The 17,860-nt window shown below is 46.9% G+C and overlaps 1 protein-coding gene across 1 annotated transcript in view; it reads right to left on the bottom strand.

Annotated features, from left to right (window-relative positions):
* The window catches only part of sapcd2 (suppressor APC domain containing 2), a gene marked incomplete at its 5' end in the record, with an annotated part of 32,024 nt that extends 14,838 nt beyond the window's left edge, over nucleotides 1-17,186 (bottom strand). The window contains 4 exons of the mRNA XM_084442706.1: nucleotides 301-402; nucleotides 671-814; nucleotides 9,934-10,067; nucleotides 16,514-17,186. Coding sequence (XP_084298832.1) covers nucleotides 301-402; nucleotides 671-814; nucleotides 9,934-10,067; nucleotides 16,514-17,186 — 1,053 coding nt within the window. The remainder of the gene's footprint in view (nucleotides 1-300; nucleotides 403-670; nucleotides 815-9,933; nucleotides 10,068-16,513) is intronic.
* Between the last annotated feature and the right edge of the window lie 674 nt (nucleotides 17,187-17,860).

Here is a 17,860-nt window from a genome sequence, read left to right as displayed (position 1 = left end):
ATAAGCTATGTGTCAAATATATATTGGACCATGCCTAAAGCTTGGTTGCTGTATTGTGTTTTGATATGCTTATTCTATGTTAAATAAACATCAGAAAGATTTCTCTTCTCAACATTCATTGATCAGTAAGGTTTTAATCAAGGTTCCTCACATCATAACCTCAACATTTGCATGGTCGTGGGGAACAACCAAAGAGTATTTTTTGGGCAGTGGGAACGCTCCATCTGAGATGGTCTGGTGTTTTAATCACACCTGTTTTCACAAGTCATGGTTTGTGGACCTCGGATCATCAAAACTCACCATTCCGGAACAGGATATGAGGTCATTAAGACAGCGGTTGACCTCCTGCAGTTTGGGAAGCAGAACATTCATGCGGCTTTGACTGGATTCAGTAAAAAGGTCCTGGTAGGAGAGAAACAAGCATGAGCTAGAACTCTGAAGTCCTAAAACAGAGGCACTAAAACAGAGGCAAACGTGCGTTCCATCCTGTACGTTTACAGTTAACACGTTGCATGTGTCACTGGTTTCAGAGCAGTACTATCCAGCTAGCTGTTACGCTATCCTACTTTAGCCTCATAGCTAGTTGGGCTGGAGACACAGTTCTGGGGCAAGGCTATGAGCGCGTGAAGAGCGTACAAACAAAATGGCCGCCGCTCAGGGCTCAGCTTACCGTGCAGTTGCTCTGGCCCACCTGCCTCTGCCTCTCGGTCACGTTGTGGATCTGGGTCTGGTACCAGTCTCTGGCCCGGTCCACCACGTCCAGCCCAGCCAGAAGAGAGTCCTTCTCCTGCTCCAGCTCCTTCATCTGCTTCAACTGGGGGTTCACACACACACACACACACGCACACGCACGCACACACACACATTACATTACATTAGTCATTTAGCAGACGCTTTTAATCAAAGCGATTAACAATAATTATATTTAACGTAGGAAAAGCCAATGTACTACTACTCGCCAGAACTCACAAGTGCATCTTCTTTCTAAAACAAGTGACTAAGAGCATAATCTAGTGCTGAAGGCAAAGTGCAAGAATAGCAATCTAAACACACGCACACTATGGTATGTGAAACTGCTTGCGCAAGCGCGGCAGCCACCGTACTTCCGCGTGACATCACCGAATGTGTTGCTGCTGTTTTCACTCTTGAGAAGTGTGTGTGTGTGTCTGTGTGTGTGTGTGTCTATGTCTATGTTTCGACTCGCTTAATGAATGACTTCGATACATCGCTTCAGAGAATGAAGACGACTATGGTAAATATAGCACTAAAAATATTAATATCTGCGTGGTTAGATGACAAGACCATGCTTTGTGGTTAGATCGTATGCCAAATCAATTTGTTTTTTTGTTTAGATGTATCGGCTTTTACTGCAAGCTAGCTAGCTTCCCAGCTAACGTTACATCATTGCCTAGGCTAGCGAAGTGTCTACCAAGAGTGTGGGTAACGTTAAATGGTCACGTTATGCGAATTCAACTCGGTATATTATGTAGCTGTATCTATCTAGCTCCATTACTTTACAGTTTGGCTAGAGAACACCGGTGTATTGAACGCGGTCAAACTTAGGCCTGCCAAGTTTGCCTGTAAGTCGGCACTATTAAAATCACGTCACAACTGTATTCCCTGTGCATTTTTTATTTTCCATATGCTGTATTCGAGATTAGAGGTTTTGTAACCATCTCCCATTTACATTACATTATTTTACATTTACATTAGCCATATACATGTGCATGAACGCTCTGCAGTAATGACTTGGGGTGCTATTATCACAGTGCTTGTTGGGTCCAACTACAGATTGTTTTTGATGTTATAGATGGACTGTGTACCAGCCTTCAGATTTGACTCCAACAACCTCATGGTCATGGCTCAGGGAAGTACTATCCAGCTGCAGCGTCGGAGAAGTGATGCCCCTAAGGGAACAAGCCCAGAGGAAGAAGGAGAATTGCAGTTTGTTTTCTGTCGTGGAGCTGTCCGGAGTTGTCAGATGAACATCCAGCTCTACCTGCTGGGAGGAGCTGAGCTGGAGTGAGGACCGAGGGAGGCGATAGGCAGCTAGTAGCCAGGACCTCGACACCGTCAGCCAGCTTTACACAGACTGATGCATTGCAATAGTAGAGATTGTAGAACATGTCATTTCTTATCATTTGTTTATGTCAAAGACATATTAACACTATGTCACATAGTATAATAACGCTTAGTAATGAAGGAAGGTACCCATGATCACACTGTAGCATTTCAACGACTGGTTTTCCAGAAAAACACAATTATGTATCCAAGTCCCTCACAACAAACAACACAGCTTGTATAATGTGTGCCATGTATGCAGAGCTAGTGTAGCTGATATCATTGCGATGTGGTATAAAGACAACACTGCCACGACTTGTTGCTGAATTTTTATTGCGGGCAGGGGTCACTAGTCATCACAGGAGCTGACATCTAAAAAGTTTTGGCAAACATGTCTCTTGCTCACAAATCTACTTGGATCCTCACTGTTACATGGTAAATAAAAAAAGCAAACACATTGTCAGTAAACAAGTTGTCTCTGTATATGATTTGAAGAAACTGTAGACATCCAATCAGCAATTCTGGCTTTATATGTATTGTATACTATAATGCAGCTGGATATGAATCATTATGGAAACTGACCTACATTTCCAAACATTTGGACCTGTATCACCTGTGTCAATTAAATGTTGTGTAGGCTATTACTTTGAACAACATAAGCATTTCATTAGTCATTTAGCTGACACTTTTATCCAAAGCAACTATGAATTGCTTTTATAGTGAATTCACAATTGCATCTTTTGTCTAAAACAAGTGACTAAAACATAATCCCGTGCTGAAGGCAATGTGAAGAATAGCAAAATAAAAATAAAATAGGTGAGGGGTCAAAATACAAGTGGGATGATCCCGGTCAGTATATCCAAAGACCTCAGTCAAATCTAGATTGTGTAATCCTGATCTTGTGGTATCTGGATCAGAATGATCCTATATGAAAATTATTTGAAAAACCAAAATATACAAGATCAATTTGATCTGGGATAGCAACAAAGAGGATTACAAAATCCGGATCATTCTGATCCAGATTACATTATTTGAAATACTGGGCCAGGCTATAGGCTATCCAGTCCCTGCGGCCCTCAGATTTCATCCCCAAATGCAGAATTGCGGACTCGATGAGGTCCGATCAGTTCGGCAGGACTTTAGCGTCCTAACAGACCACCTTGCCGCTCTCTCAATCTATCAGGCTCTGACGGAACCTCTTTAGCTCCAGCGCCCCCGGTACCGGGGGCAGCCCCGTGCGTCGCAACAAATGCTCACTCGGCAGGCGCCGTGTAGCGAATCGAATATCCACCCGGAAGAGAAAACGGAATGCAACAACGTAAAACAAACCGGTAAACAGAATTTACATGGCAGGCAATTTTATATGCACCCGGTGTGCATAATTGCTGAAATGGAATATTGTAGTCGACACTCCGTGGATATTTTTGATATGAAATATGTGGCCTACTGTCTTCCGGCCAGTATCGTTCGATTCTATAGGCTCTAAGGCTTCAAATGAGCTGTCAATCGTCAAAATTAACCAATGGGTTACAGAGATATTTGTATGTGCATCGAGCATAAAACCCGCCCACAAAGTTATAGTAGCGTTTTAACCAGTCTACCAACAAACGAAAAAGAAAATATGAAAAGGCTAAGGAACCTGACCATTTCAGAAGTTTTATTAGCAATCTTGTACAATGATGAAAGCGCAACACGCGCGCATGGAATGGACATGGAATTTCGAGTGTCGACGCATATCGCGTTGTTTTTTCTACAAGACTACCACACCCTAAATAGAACATATGGGCAATATCTGAGCATGGCAGAGGTTTTAGCAATGTTGTACAATGATGAAAGCGCAAGGAGACGCACAAGACTCAAGCTCGGATGATGAAGATTTTGATATGAATATCGAGTAGTCAGCGGGCGCAGGTGCCGCTCATGAACGTAATTGCGAAGCACCTAACTCCACCTGGACCTGGTAAATACGCATTTCTTCTGTTTTTGAATCATCATCACAAAATGATCAAGTTTTGCAGCAACACATTTCAGTAAAAAATGTATAGTACATTTGCTTTGTACCCCACTGATGGACACAACTGCGTAGTGTGCTGTAAAACACTAATATTGCACCACCCCTCCCTTCTCCTCCCAACTCAGACCGAAGGTGTGTCATCACTGGCAAGTCTGTCCACAATCAGAGGATCGAACGCTTGTGGCGAGACTTGTGGTGCGTGGTGGTTGGTAACGCCTACGCTGCCTTCCGCCACCTGGAGGAGATTGGAGCCTTGGATCGCGACCAGGACGTCCATCTCTTCTGCCTGCACTTTGTGATGCTTCCAAGGCTGAACTGGCATCTTCACCTGTTCAGCCAAATGTGGGACAGACATCCGCTGTCGTCCGAGGGCAACAAATCTCCCCAGCAGCTGTGGGTGGTTTGACAGCTTCTGAATATGGATCAGATACCCAATGAGGTAAGAGTGGCCATGCTAAAATAGTTTGACAGATGCCTGCACAACTTCTTTTGTTGTCAGATGTACAATGATGGTGGGGATTTGCATCCCCATTTCAAGACGCATGTTTTAGATATTTTCTAAAGGGTAGGACATGTCTCCATGGAGCGCACTAATTATAATTTCTCTGTAATTGTTTTGGATTAGATGGATTTTCCCACTTGGGGTATTGACTGGAATGGGCCAGCTCATCCCCTGATACACGTGTTGAGGGTCCAGCTCTTCCCCCAGCTCTATCAGTGACCTACGAGAGCCTGCTGCAGTCACACATCGACCCCTTCCGGACGAGTGAAGTCTATGTAGTAGACATTTACCTGGAGGCTTTGAGCATGCTCCAGGCATATATGGCTGAACACTCAGGTGAGATGTAAGGCTATTCAACCACTCCCAGGTTGCCTCTTCAGACATGAATCACTATCTAGCAAGCTGACACTCTGTTTCTCTCCACAGACCAGTCTGGACAATCTGTATAGACATCAATTAGGACTGGAACATACCTCTTTATGCATAATTCTAAATAAAACTTGCATTGCTGATTGGATGTCTACAGTTTCTTCAAATCGTATACAGAGACAACTTGTTTACTGACAATGTATTTTCTTTTTTATTTACCATGTAACAGTGAGGATCCAAGTGGATTCGTGAGCAAGAGACATGTTTGCCAACACTTTTTAGATGTCAGTTCCAGTGATGACTAGTGACCCCTGCCCGCAATAAAAATTCAGCAACAAGTCGTGGCAGTGTTGTCTTTATACCACATCGCAATGATATCAGCTACACTAGCTCTGCATACATGGCACACATTATCCAAGCTGTGTTGTTTGTTGTGATGGACTTGGATACATAATTGTGTTTTTCTGGCAAACCAGTCATTGAAATGCTACAGTGTGATCATGGGTACCTTCCTTCATTACTAAGCGTTATTATACTATGTGACATAGTGTTAATGTCTTTGACATAAACAAATGATAAGAAATGACATGTTCTACAATCTCTACTATTGCAATGCATCAGTCTGTGTAAAGCTGGCTGACGGTGTCGAGGTCCTGGCTACTAGCTGCCTATCACCTTCCTCGGTCCTCACTCCAGCTCAGCTCCTCCCAGCATGTAGAGCTGGACGTTCATCTGGCAACTCGGGACCACTCCACGACAGAAAAACTGCAATTCTCCTTCTTCCTCTGGGCTTGTTCCCTTAGGGGCATCACTTCTCCGATGCTGCAGCTGGATAGTACTTCCCTGAGCCATGACCATGAGGTTGTTGGAGTCAAATCTGAAGGCTGGTACACAGTCCATCTATAACATCAAAAACAATCTGTAGTTGGACCCAACAAGCACTGTGATAATAGCAACCCAAGTCATTACTGCAGAGCGTTCATGCACATGTATATGGCTAGTAATGTAAATGGGAGATAGTTACAAAACCTCTACTCTCGAATACAGCATATGGAAAATAATAATGTACCTCCATATTGCAATAGACACTTTATAACATTTACAAACCATTAAGGCTAGAGGGAATAACGTGCTCCTCTCTGATCACAGGCAGACACTATAACGTTAATAATGGAGGCTGGTGCTGAATGAGTAACGTTACTGCACAGGGAATACAGTTGTGACGTGATTTTAATAGCACCGACTTACAGGCAAACTTGGCAGGCCTGAGTTTGACCGTGTTCAATACACCGGTCTTCTCTAGCCAAACTGTAAAGTAATGGAGCTAGCTAGATACAGCTACATAATATACCGAGTTGAATTCGCATAACGTGACCATCTAACGTTACCCACACTCTTGGTAGACACTTCGCTAGCCAAGGCAATGATGTAACGTTAGCTGGGAAGCTAGCTAGCTTGCAGTAAAAGCCGATACATCTAAACAAAAAAACAAATTGATTTGGCATACGATCTACCCACAAAGCATGGTCTTGTCATCTAACCACGCAGATATATATATTTTTAGTGCTATATTTACCATAGTCGTCTTCATTCTCTGAAGCCATGTATCAAAGTCATTCATTAAGCGAGTGGCTACCGCGCTTGCGCAAGCAGTTTCACATACAGCTGCGCTGGTTGGAGCGAACGTGTATGTATGTGTGTATGTATGTAGGCTATGTTAGATCTCATACATACACACATACACACACACACACACATACACACATGGTCTTGTAATGTGTGAACAAGCAACCCTTCGTGGTACACGTGACAGACACACAGACACACATACATACATACACGCACCACTGAGCACACAACTCACAACGCAAACAGTCACGTGAGCTCCCCCATTCACTTAAAGCGCGATCGAACTACCGCGCATGTGCGCATGTTTTGTAGTGAGCTGCGCTGGTTAACGCGAACGTGTGTGTGTATGTATGTATGTGTGTGTGTATGTATATACATACACACATACATACATACACGTTGTAAGTAAGCTTTGAACAAGCAACCAAAATGGCACTTTTCACACCCCATAGACACACTGTACATGCACACGATTGGTCATTGTCCAGTGTGTGTGTGTGTGTGTGTGTGTGTGTGTGTGTGTGTGTGTGTGTGTGTGACCGTGTGTTAGCTCGCAACGCATCATGTCTCATTCACGCCGGTCGATATTCACGGCGTGCGTCGCCTGTGTCATATAGCCTGAACATCGTCGGCGTACAAAAACCCACGTTCGTCTTTTCACACGGGCATCTGCTGCGGACACCTTTTGTCCACTGAGACAATGGCGCCGTACCCACGGTGGCCTCACCTCACCTCCCGCCCCGAAACAGAGACAATGTTTCAGAGGAGCAATCAGACCCGCTGCCATGGCAACTGTGCCGAGGACCTAAGAATGAGGGGGGGGGAGGGGGCGGGGGGGCACTCCGACTGCAGCCTGGTGGGACCCAATCGTAGCACACAAGAGTTCTGCTGACCAAAGCCTTTCAGACTGTCCTGCCACAGACACCGGCCCCCATTCCTGGCATTCAGCCACCTGATTGGTCATCCCCCTCCCTCCACACACACACACACACACACACTCCGTATTCCCAGCCTGGTCCTGGAGGAACAACGTTGTCCTGGAATGGTTTCCAGCGCTACATGGATGAGTGAGAGACCCTGAAGGACACGGAGCTGTGTTTATCTGGTCTGCGCCGTAGCGGTCAGGAGAGCAAACCCACATCCTCCTCTGTCTCTGAATACTCAACACTAAACACTTAACACTAAACACCCCCCTTCAGCCTGACCCACTTTGAATGGGAGGAGAGAGAGAGAGGGGGATGAAAGAGAATGAGAGAGCACACAGAAAGATAGAGAGAGAGAGAGAGATAGAGAGAGAGGGTTTTGTCCTGTAATGAAGCGTGACCCACAGTGTCAGGCTGTGTTTGTGTGTGTGTGTGTGTGTGTGTGTGTGTGTGTGTGTGTGTGTGTGTGTGTGTGTGTGTGTGTGTGTGGTGGGCCACAGGCAGGGCAAGTTCACTCTTTAAATACAGGGGTGGGAGCAGAGCAGGGGAACAGGAAATGAACGATAAACAAAAGTTATGAAGCAGAGAGAAAAACATAGGGGTATCATGTCCTCGCTGGTTGACTTAACTATCATCACCCATGTTGAAAACAAACAATGACTCGACACGAGCAGACGGCTTATCTAAGAGCACAAAGACTTCAACAATCGTGCTCATCAGGGCTATGTGATAAAACAGCCAACGAGCGTGAATATGAACGAACATGCGGGGTTAACGATAAGCTGCAGAGTCATCAACCACAATAATCACACCGTTTATCCAAGTCAACGCCTTCCACAAATAAAACAAGCACACACACAACAAAACTGGTATCTATTCCACTCACAGCTGCTCTCTCCCCCTGTCTCTCCCCCCGTCTCTCCCCACGGCCTGACGGTTAAATATTCACCCCACTCGCCGCTTATTCCACGGATTCCAAACTCCAACTCCAGTCCGATTGACCGTCGATCCTGCGACTATTTACCTGTCAACCGTCCAGAATAGTTGTTTGACCGACTCACCCAGAGGAAAAAGTGCAGCGCCTTGCTGCTGTACAGACTGCTGCTCAGAGGGATGAAGACGGTGGTGTACGCGGCCCAGACGGCGCTCCAGGCTGGGCCGGGCTGGCCAAGAGAGTCCCCTGCTTCCAGGCCCCTGGGCCCGGCCCCGCTCACTACCATCGGGACAGGAGCGCCCAGGAGGAGGGGGGGAGGAGGGGGGAGGGAGGGAGGGAGAGGGGGAGAGGAGGGGGCAGATCACTCGACCGCTTCAGGCAGAGAGAGAAGAGGGAAGGAGAGAGTGAGGAAAAGAAAGAGAGAGCTGGAGAGAAAGGGAGAGACAGAGGAGAGAGAGAGAGCAGACTCAGGAGAGAGAAGTGAGGCAGGGGGAGAGCGAGAGTGAGAGAGAGAGAGAGAGCGCTGGAGGAGGCGCAGACCAGGGGCTGGACAGGGGGAGGGGGAGGGGAGGGGTGGGAGGGGGTAGAGGGGTGGGAGAGGGGAGGGGGGGGGGGGTAGAGAGGGAGGGAGAGGGGAGGGAGGGGGCGGAGTGGGAGGGTTATGAATGGTGGGTGTTGGCCAGTGAAAACAGCGAGCAGCCCTCCTCCAGCTGAGAGCAGACTCAGACTCAGACTCGGAGCACGTGGAACTGAAACTCCTCTCTACTTCATCCCCGGTCTCGCGGTGCCAGACTTGGGAGATCTCCGCCCACGAAAGTCTGGAGACGTCTCCAGCTGCTAGAACAGCGCCGAAACCCGACGCTACCAATCAACCAGAGCCAAAAGGGCCCGCTTTACTGGAATTGATGTCCTCCAAACAAACTGGAGTGGAGAATCAAAACAAAACATTCACCACCCTGTAAGGAAGGACCGCTCTGAATCACAATCACAATCCGTTTATAAACACGTTGGATTGGTTCTGCAATGCAGGGTTTTTTCCAATCTCCTCTCAAACCGTTTCCACCCACTTTTTAGCAATGAAACCTGGACGAATGTCTTCAGTCTCTCGTTGAGCACAGCGTTTAGAGACGGACTTGTGAGTCTATTTATCCCAAGATACATAAATGCACCAACTAAAGACGTGAGGCAAGAAGAGGACAAAGTAGCCCTATCACTTAAACTGACTGAAGAGAGATTGTGGTACAAACATTTTGAGAGGCCTTCTAATATAGTGTGTGTGTGTGTCAGTGTGTGTGTGTGCGCGTGTGTGTCAGTGTGTGTGTGTCAGTGTGTGTGTGTGTGTGTGTGTCAGTGTGTGTGTGTGTCAGTGTGTGCGTGTGTCAGTGTGTGTGTGTGTGTGTGTGTGTGTCAGTGTGTGTGTGTGTCAGTGTGTGTGTGTGTGTGTGTGTGTGTATGTTTGTGTGTGTGTGTCAGTGTGTGTGTCAGTGTGTGTTGCTTGTACCATTCCATAATCTACTCCGTTGGAGATGGTGTGGCGTCTCTGCTCGTCCCGGCTCCGCCCATGACGCCTGGACCCACCGGTGAATCCTGTCGCTGATTCGCTCTGAGACCTCGGCAGGCCTGCCTCCACAGAACCTGGACCAATCAGAGGAGAGAACATGGTGATAGTAATAATAGCCTGTTCCATGTTGATTTCATCACTTCTGTAGAGCAAGTATTTGTGGTTAGGTCTCAGTTCATAATCAACTCAACTCAAACTTTATTTATAAAGCATGTTTAAAACGACTAAAATCGACCAAAGTGCTGTACGGGTAAGTGAAAAATAAATTACAACTTGCTGGATACAAAAAGACAATACCCAGACAATGAGATAGTTTGGGTATCTTTGCTCTAATGGAGTTAGAAGAACGAAGGTTCGGGAGGAGAAAGACAATCACCACAACGGTCTCGTGGCCACGCCCCCTGCTAATCAACTCAACTACACACACCTGTTACCAAGGTACCCTGCCGACAGGGTAGCTTCCTGCTCATCATCCACAGTCCATACTGTAAACCCACCTAATCTACCTGTTCTCTCTCTCCTTCCTCTGCGTTTACACCCCCCCTCTCTCCATCTCCTCCTCTGCTCTCCAGGGAGCGTCTGGACCACGCAGGGGTCTGCTGAGCTCCTGGAAGCCCGGGAGATGACCTGAACGACTCATCTGCCAAACCCAGAGTTTCAGGCCCGGATACAAAACCACAGCTCATTCATTCTGTCATTTGATTATTACTGTCAGCCATTCATTCCGTTCATCATTATTGTTGTTGGTTCCGTTCTATCGTTCCAGTAAGCGTGTCCAGTTGTTGGTGTGGTGTTTGGACTCGTGAGTGAGTCCAGCAGAGCCGTGTGGATGAGATGAGCAGGAGCGGCCGGTTGACTAATCTGTCGGTTCTGTTCAATGGGCCGTGGTCTCGGTGACAGAACTGGACCATCGCCCAGCCAAGAATCACCACAGATAACATCTGACTACCTCATCCTCATCACACCACCCTCGATCAGAAAGAGAGAGAGAGGGAGAGAGAGAGAGAGAAAGGGAGAGAAGGGGAGAGAGAAAGAGAGAGAGAGAGAGAGAGAAAGAGTGAGTGATCGAATGGTCAGTGGTTCGAATCCCAGCTCCAACTGTCCAGATGTCGAAGTGTCCTTGAGCAAGACACCTAACCCCAAATTGCTCCCAATGAGCAGGTTAGCACCTTGCATGGCAGCTACCGCCATTGGTGTGTGAATGTGTGTGTGAATGGGTGAATGAGAGGCCATTGTAAAGCGCTTTGAGTGCCGCTAAGGTGGAAAAGCGCTATATAAGTGCAGTCCATTTACCATTTACCGAGAGAGAGAGAGAGAGAGAGAGAGAGAGAGAGAGAGACTGTGCTACATGGTTTGGTAAGGAGAAATGTCCTACCAGTACGCCACCATAATGTAATAAAAAAATACAAAGGTTACTAATTTCCTACCATTGACCCACACATCAGTAAACTAGCACTGCCTTGAGAAGGTGGGTCATTCAGTAACAAAAACTGACCACACGAGGGCGCTAGCCACAGAAAAGTATAATCTCAAAAGTAAAGATGTAGGCTACTGTAAGAAATTGGGACAAATAAAGAGCTCTGGGCGGATTAAAAAGATAAAATCTCCCTTTGTAGACAGAGCAGTGTTGATACAGGAGAAAAGAGCAGATAGTTCTTCTGTTGGGACTGTTCTTTCTGTGGTTCAGAGAGGCCATATGTACAACTCTGGGGTTAGCGGCTTCTAATTACACTAGAGATCATCTTCTCTTGAACGGGAACTAGAATCCTTTGGGATCCACCATTTTCCCCTTGACAGAGTGACAGGGAAATATGTGTGAATGTGCAATAGAGAGAGAGGACAGAGAGGGAGAGAGAGGGAAGGACAAAGCAGGGTCCCCTGTAGGGCAATTGAAACTGACTCAGATCAACTGATCAGGTATCAGCTATGGGCCTTGGCACATTTATGCCCATTACAGAAGCTATGGAAAAGACTGACTTCAGATCAGCCTGAAAAATAGTCCCACATATTCCACATCCTGAAGGCAGCTACTAGACCTACCGCTCACGAAGCAGCCCACTCTGTCTGGAACTCTGCGCCAATTAGACAACATTGGCGTTGCCACAAAAGGCTCTCTTTGTTTTCATTTTTTTTCATTTTATTGGTTTATTTGGTGAGGACAGTGCATATTAATGAACACATACAAATACATGACTGTGTAAACATGCCGGATTTAGCTAGGAGCTAGTTTCCATCCGCAGTCCTCAAACATTTAACATTAAAAAGAAGTACTCACAGAAGGACAAACATTAAAATACAATTACAATAATAATAAAGATAATAAAAAACTAAATCTAAGAGGCTATATAAAGTCACATTGTCACATTCCTTAATCTCTCTCTGGCAGTGATGAGACCTTTTATAGCTGGTCATGCTGCTCTATTACTAAAGCGCATTGTGTTGCCTCTGGGTATGAAATGCGCTATACAAATAAAGCTTTGATTGATTGATTGATTACTGACCGTCAGTGAAGCCCTGAAGCCCACCCTGCAGAAGTCTCTGGATGGATGGTACACCAGAATGCTGCGTGTGGTGCTAAATGTCAACCAGAACGAGCATGTTACCAACAAGCATCTGTATGAGGGGCTACCAAAGCTGAGTGAGAAAGTGGCATCCAGGAGGATGAAACTTGCTGGCCACTGCCACAGACATCATGAACTCCCAGCCAGCAAGCTGGTGCTCTGGGAGCCAACACACGGGCACCGATTAAGAGGACGTCCCACACCAACATACGTGGATGTACTGAGGAGGGACGCAGGAGTGGAGAGTTCTGTGGAACTGGCTGAATGTATGGACGACTGAGAGGATTGGAGACTTTGCTGTCAGGCTCATCTGAGGACGACCTGATGATGAGCGGTCAGTACGTCTGGTAAAGAAAGTCCCACGTGCAGCAGTCTGACCACCAGACCCTACAAGTCCTGACATGTTCGGTTCCACCAGCCCGACTACTGATAACTTCACCCCAAACCGCTAGCCCAAACCTGCAGACTTATAATAACACAAAATACCACCAATGAAAAATACAATAAAAAAGAGTTTCTGTCAAATTGAATAATCGCTGGTAAGAAATAACATCCCGCAATTCTGCTATAATATATCACAGTATAATTGGTGCTGGGGAGACTAATTAATTGGGGTCAATAAGACGACATCCAGGACCACTGCATCTATAGATCATTCATCCAGATAGGGACTAGTCTAGTCCCATATCCCTCCTCCAGATACGGACTAGTCCCATATCCCTCCTCCTGATACGGACTAGTCCCATATCCCTCCTCCAGATACGGACTAGTCCCATATCCCTCCTCCAGATACGGACTAGTCCCATATCCCTCCTCCAGATACAGACTAGTCCCATATCCCTCCTCCAGATACGGACTAGTCCCATATCCCTCCTCCTGATACGGACTAGTCCCATATCCCTCCTCCAGATACAGACTAGTCCCATATCCCTCCTCCAGATACAGACTAGTCCCATATCCCTCCTCCAGATACAGACTAGTCCCATATCCCTCCTCCAGATACGGACTAGTCCCATATCCCTCCTCCAGATACAGACTAGTCCCATATCCCTCCTCCAGATACGGACTAGTCCCATATCCCTCCATCCCTCCTCCAGATACGGACTAGTCCCATATCCTCCACCACAGCCTCTTGCCCATGTTTACTAGCGTACCACAGGCAAGCTCTCTGCACCCATTAGACAACACTGCCATTGCTATAAAAGGCTCTTTGTCACTTTCCTACATCTCCCTGACAGTGTTGAGACATTCAAGACAGTTTCGTGCCGTCTTTAATAGCTGGTCACGTGGCTCTACCCATCCAAAGGTGGCGTCATGTTGCCGTCAGCCCTAACGGCTGGTTAAGAATGTCCCTCTTCAGAACAGGTTTCAGGAGAGGGAATGAGGCTGAGTCCCTCCCTGTCACCGTGTGTGTGTGTGTGTGTGTGTGTGTGTGTGTGTGTGTGTGTGTGTGTGTGTGTGTGTGTGTGTGTGTGTGTGTGTGTGTGTGTGTGTGTGGAAAGTAACACTAACCCGGTGGTGTAAATGGTAAATGTTCTGCACTTATATAGTGCTCTTATCCAAAGCGCTTTACAATGAAGGCCTCTCATTCACACACACAGATGGTGGCAGCTGCCATGCAAGGTGCTAGCCTGCTCATTGGGAGAAATTTCAGTTCAGTGTCTTGCCCAAGGACACTTCGACATGTAGTCAGGAGGAGCCGGGCTTTGAACCACCGACCCTACGATCACTGGACCACCCGCTCTACCTCCTGAGCTATACAGCCGCCCTTGTGTGTTCCTCATGTCTCCCAGGTGAGGTGCAGCAGTCAGGGAAGCAGAGCCTGCAGGCCCGGACATGTTCTGTCCAACCTACAGCCACTCCGCCTCATCACCTCAGCTGAGGGAACAAGAAACACACTAACTACGGTGGCCTGGTGTTCTGCTCAGCCATGGCGGAGGAGGGATGGACAGTCCATCTTTAAAGACTAGGATGGCTGCCCAGAGGCAAGGCTTTGAGGCTTTAACCCTACATGTCAGTAAATTAACGCAAACCTGGAGGCTTAATATAATCTAACAAAAATACCACCAATTTGCTTCTGTCAAATTGATTTATCGCTGTTAAGAAATAACATTGCGGATACTCCTATATTAAAACCATGGAGACTAATTGATCAGGGTCAATAACAAGCTCTGCACTGCAGCCATAGCTGGTCATTTGTCCAGATACTGACTAGTCCTACATCCCTGCTTGACCCACCACCACATCCTCTTCCCCGGGGACTACAGGGGACAACAGGTCCTCTGTCCGTGGTTCTGGGCTTCCTCGCGGCCGGAGAGGGGGGCTCCAGGGCTCCAGTGGTGGACAGGTGTTTCACCCTCATCGTGCTTCATTTACCCGCCTGCGTTAATCTGTTAATCTGAGCCAATCCCGAGGGTTTGCTGGGGAACGTTACATCACAGTGACTGCGTGGCAGGGATGTAAGTAGCTGGGTGAGCAGCAGAGACCAACACTTCACTGTTTTAACTCCAGAGACGGATGCATCACTGTTATAGCTCCAGACAGGCCCTGTTATGGTTATGGGCTCTGACCCTCAGAGATAGACAGAGAGAGAGAGAGAGAGAGAGAGAGAGAGAGACTCAGAGGGAAGTGTGTGTGTATATGTGAGAGAGAGAGAGAGAGAGAAAGAGAGAGAGAGAAAGTAGTGCCAGTGTGAGTGTGTGTGCGCGTGTGATAGAGATGCAGTTTGACAAGAGAGTGTGTGTGTGTGTGTGTGTATGTGTGTGTGTGTGTGTGAGAGAGAGAGTAGAGAGAGAGTGTGTGCATGTGAAAGAGAGAGAAAAAGAAAGAGAGGGAGAAAATGAGTGAGAGCTGGAGCTTCTCTGAACACGGTGCAATCAGCCTAATGAGCTACACTGTCTCATTGGAAGACTAGGATTATGAGTCGATCAGCCAATCGCAATCCAGCCAGACCAGGAAGACCTCTGGACCAAACTTTGTCTGGGTTACTGTCTGCCTACTCAGAAATTTGAGACATGATCTGTGACTCACACTCACTCTCTCTCTCTCTCTCACACTTTTGGACAAGGTCAATTATTCAATTAAGCACCCTTCACTGGAGAAGAGCAATTTAGCAAGCATTCAGGGCATAATGGTTGGGTGGTTAACATGAGCCCCCCCATCAGCACCAACCCAAATGAGCAGGTCTTGACCCCTGCAGGGGTTCTGGTGGGAGCAATGCTTTCATGAGGCTGTTTTTAACCGTTGGAAGACCAGGGGATCTGCAGCAGCTGGAGAGCTGGTCTTATCATCACAGCAGAGGGCAAGATAAACAAACAAACACACATTCTTACACAAGCCGGTCGATAAACAATGACACTAGTTGTGTGTGTGTGTGTGTGTGTGTTTGTGTGTACTCGAGTTGCAGTAGAGAAGCCACATATTGTGCTATTAAATAATCCACTTCCGGGAATAGATAGCAGTGTAACACACTATTCCCTGTGACTCATGTGGCTGTGTATAATCCCACAGCATTCTGGCATTTCTTTTTAGTGGCTTTTTATCTGATGAACTGATGTTGAACAAGAGATGACACAACGCTGCTGCATGCTGGTGCGTGTTTACACTACCTCTATGTTAGGGTCAGACAGCGTCTCTACTCTGACCTCATTATACCCAGATGATCTCATTGGGATCTTTACAGTGTCAACAGGATACCCTGGTCAGACACTAGCATAAAACAGACGACAATATGGTAACACGCAAAATAATGGCAAAGTACTCTTCCCTGTTTTGACATCCACTGGTCCACAAGGTTATTTTAGTTCTGAATCTTGTTGATTGTCGCATAGGCCTATTAAGTGATAACATCAGACCCGGTCACTGTGCGCTCCAAATATGATTAGAATTCACCTTGGAATGCATTTTGAACTAGATTTGATTACACAGGCATTCAATCATGAGCGATGAACCGAACTTACATGGTTTTTGGAGCTGTGGCGACTCCAGTGCAAGCGATTCTATAGTCCGTACGCGATTCTGCTGCGGATGCGCTTGTTTCACAACCCGAACTGAATCAGTTCGATACGTGCCACTTTCGGGCACAATTGGAATCCGTTCCAAACTTCTGCCAGTTCTCTCAAACCCCACATTGTTGTACCGCGTGGTACCGCCGGCGGAGTATCCAGTACCGCCTTCCTCGTGTCTGGGCCGACTCTGAAGCGAGGACGCGCGTATATTTGTCCCGTTGCTTGGACCGAGAGGGCGAACTTTATTTTCTAACCGCGTCCCGACATTGCACGTAGAAAGTGGAGCATGTTTTTGCTGTTTAGAATGTGGATGAGCCTGTTGCGGGTAGACAGATGCCTGGGCCTTTACATGGTTGTTATGGTTCGGGTTTAGCATTGAGTACCGCAGTCCCGCCACGAAGCGCTCAAAAGTCAGGCATCCATGCGGTGGCGTAACCCGCCTAAGGCACTCCAGCACCCCGCCGGGCAGATCCTGTGTGTCTGCCCCTTGCCACCTACTCTCAATCTCCGATATGTGCACATAACCTCTCTTTCCATCATCGAGAATGTCAAAGAGTGTCCTCAAACTATGTAAAAACGCTTTGGGCAACCCATCCGTGGAGTATTCTGTATCCTTTGGTTGCATTTTACCGGTTTTTGTCTTGCCTTGAATACCTTCTCTCCGCGCGCCAGTCCTACCATAAATTGTCGACGACCCGTCCAGTTTGTAGTCCTGATCAGCCGCTGTCAAAGCCATGAAGTTATGGGATTGTTTTCACAGAATTATGGCAATATAGAACCTCAAACCTCGCAAAGATTGAGCTGTATCGTTAGTGAATCCCAGAAACAAAAAATTAATTGGCCATTCTAAAATGTTTTCAATCCAATCAATAAAAGTATGCTCTTCTCTGTTATCCGGGTTCCCTCGCCGCAACTGCCTACCCTGCCCGGTCTTGCAGCACTAGAATCGGAACACTTTCTCGCCAGGACCTCCCTTCAAACGTCTGCGCATCCTTGCCCTGAGACGCAGCTATTGGTCACGGTCTGAAGTGCCGCGCGCTCATTGGTAGGCGCTCGTGGAAGGCTGAAGTTTGAGTTGCGCCTTTGTTATTCATAAGCCTGGGACGTTATTCACCCCGGGACCATACCCACCCCGCCTTCAGGAAATATTATAAGAATGTTTGGGATATCTGCTTTGGATTCTGTTGTAGGCCTAGCGGAACCTCATTTTTTGTTACCCTGAAATTTGATGAAGGCTATGTTTAGCCTCTATTTAATTATGATATGATTACATGTAAGCATTTACGTTTTTATGACGCT

Source organism: Borostomias antarcticus, assembly GCF_949987555.1.
Source record: "Borostomias antarcticus genome assembly, chromosome: 8".
Taxonomy (NCBI): domain Eukaryota; kingdom Metazoa; phylum Chordata; class Actinopteri; order Stomiiformes; family Stomiidae; genus Borostomias; species Borostomias antarcticus.
This window is presented reverse-complemented; position numbering and strand designations above follow the sequence as displayed.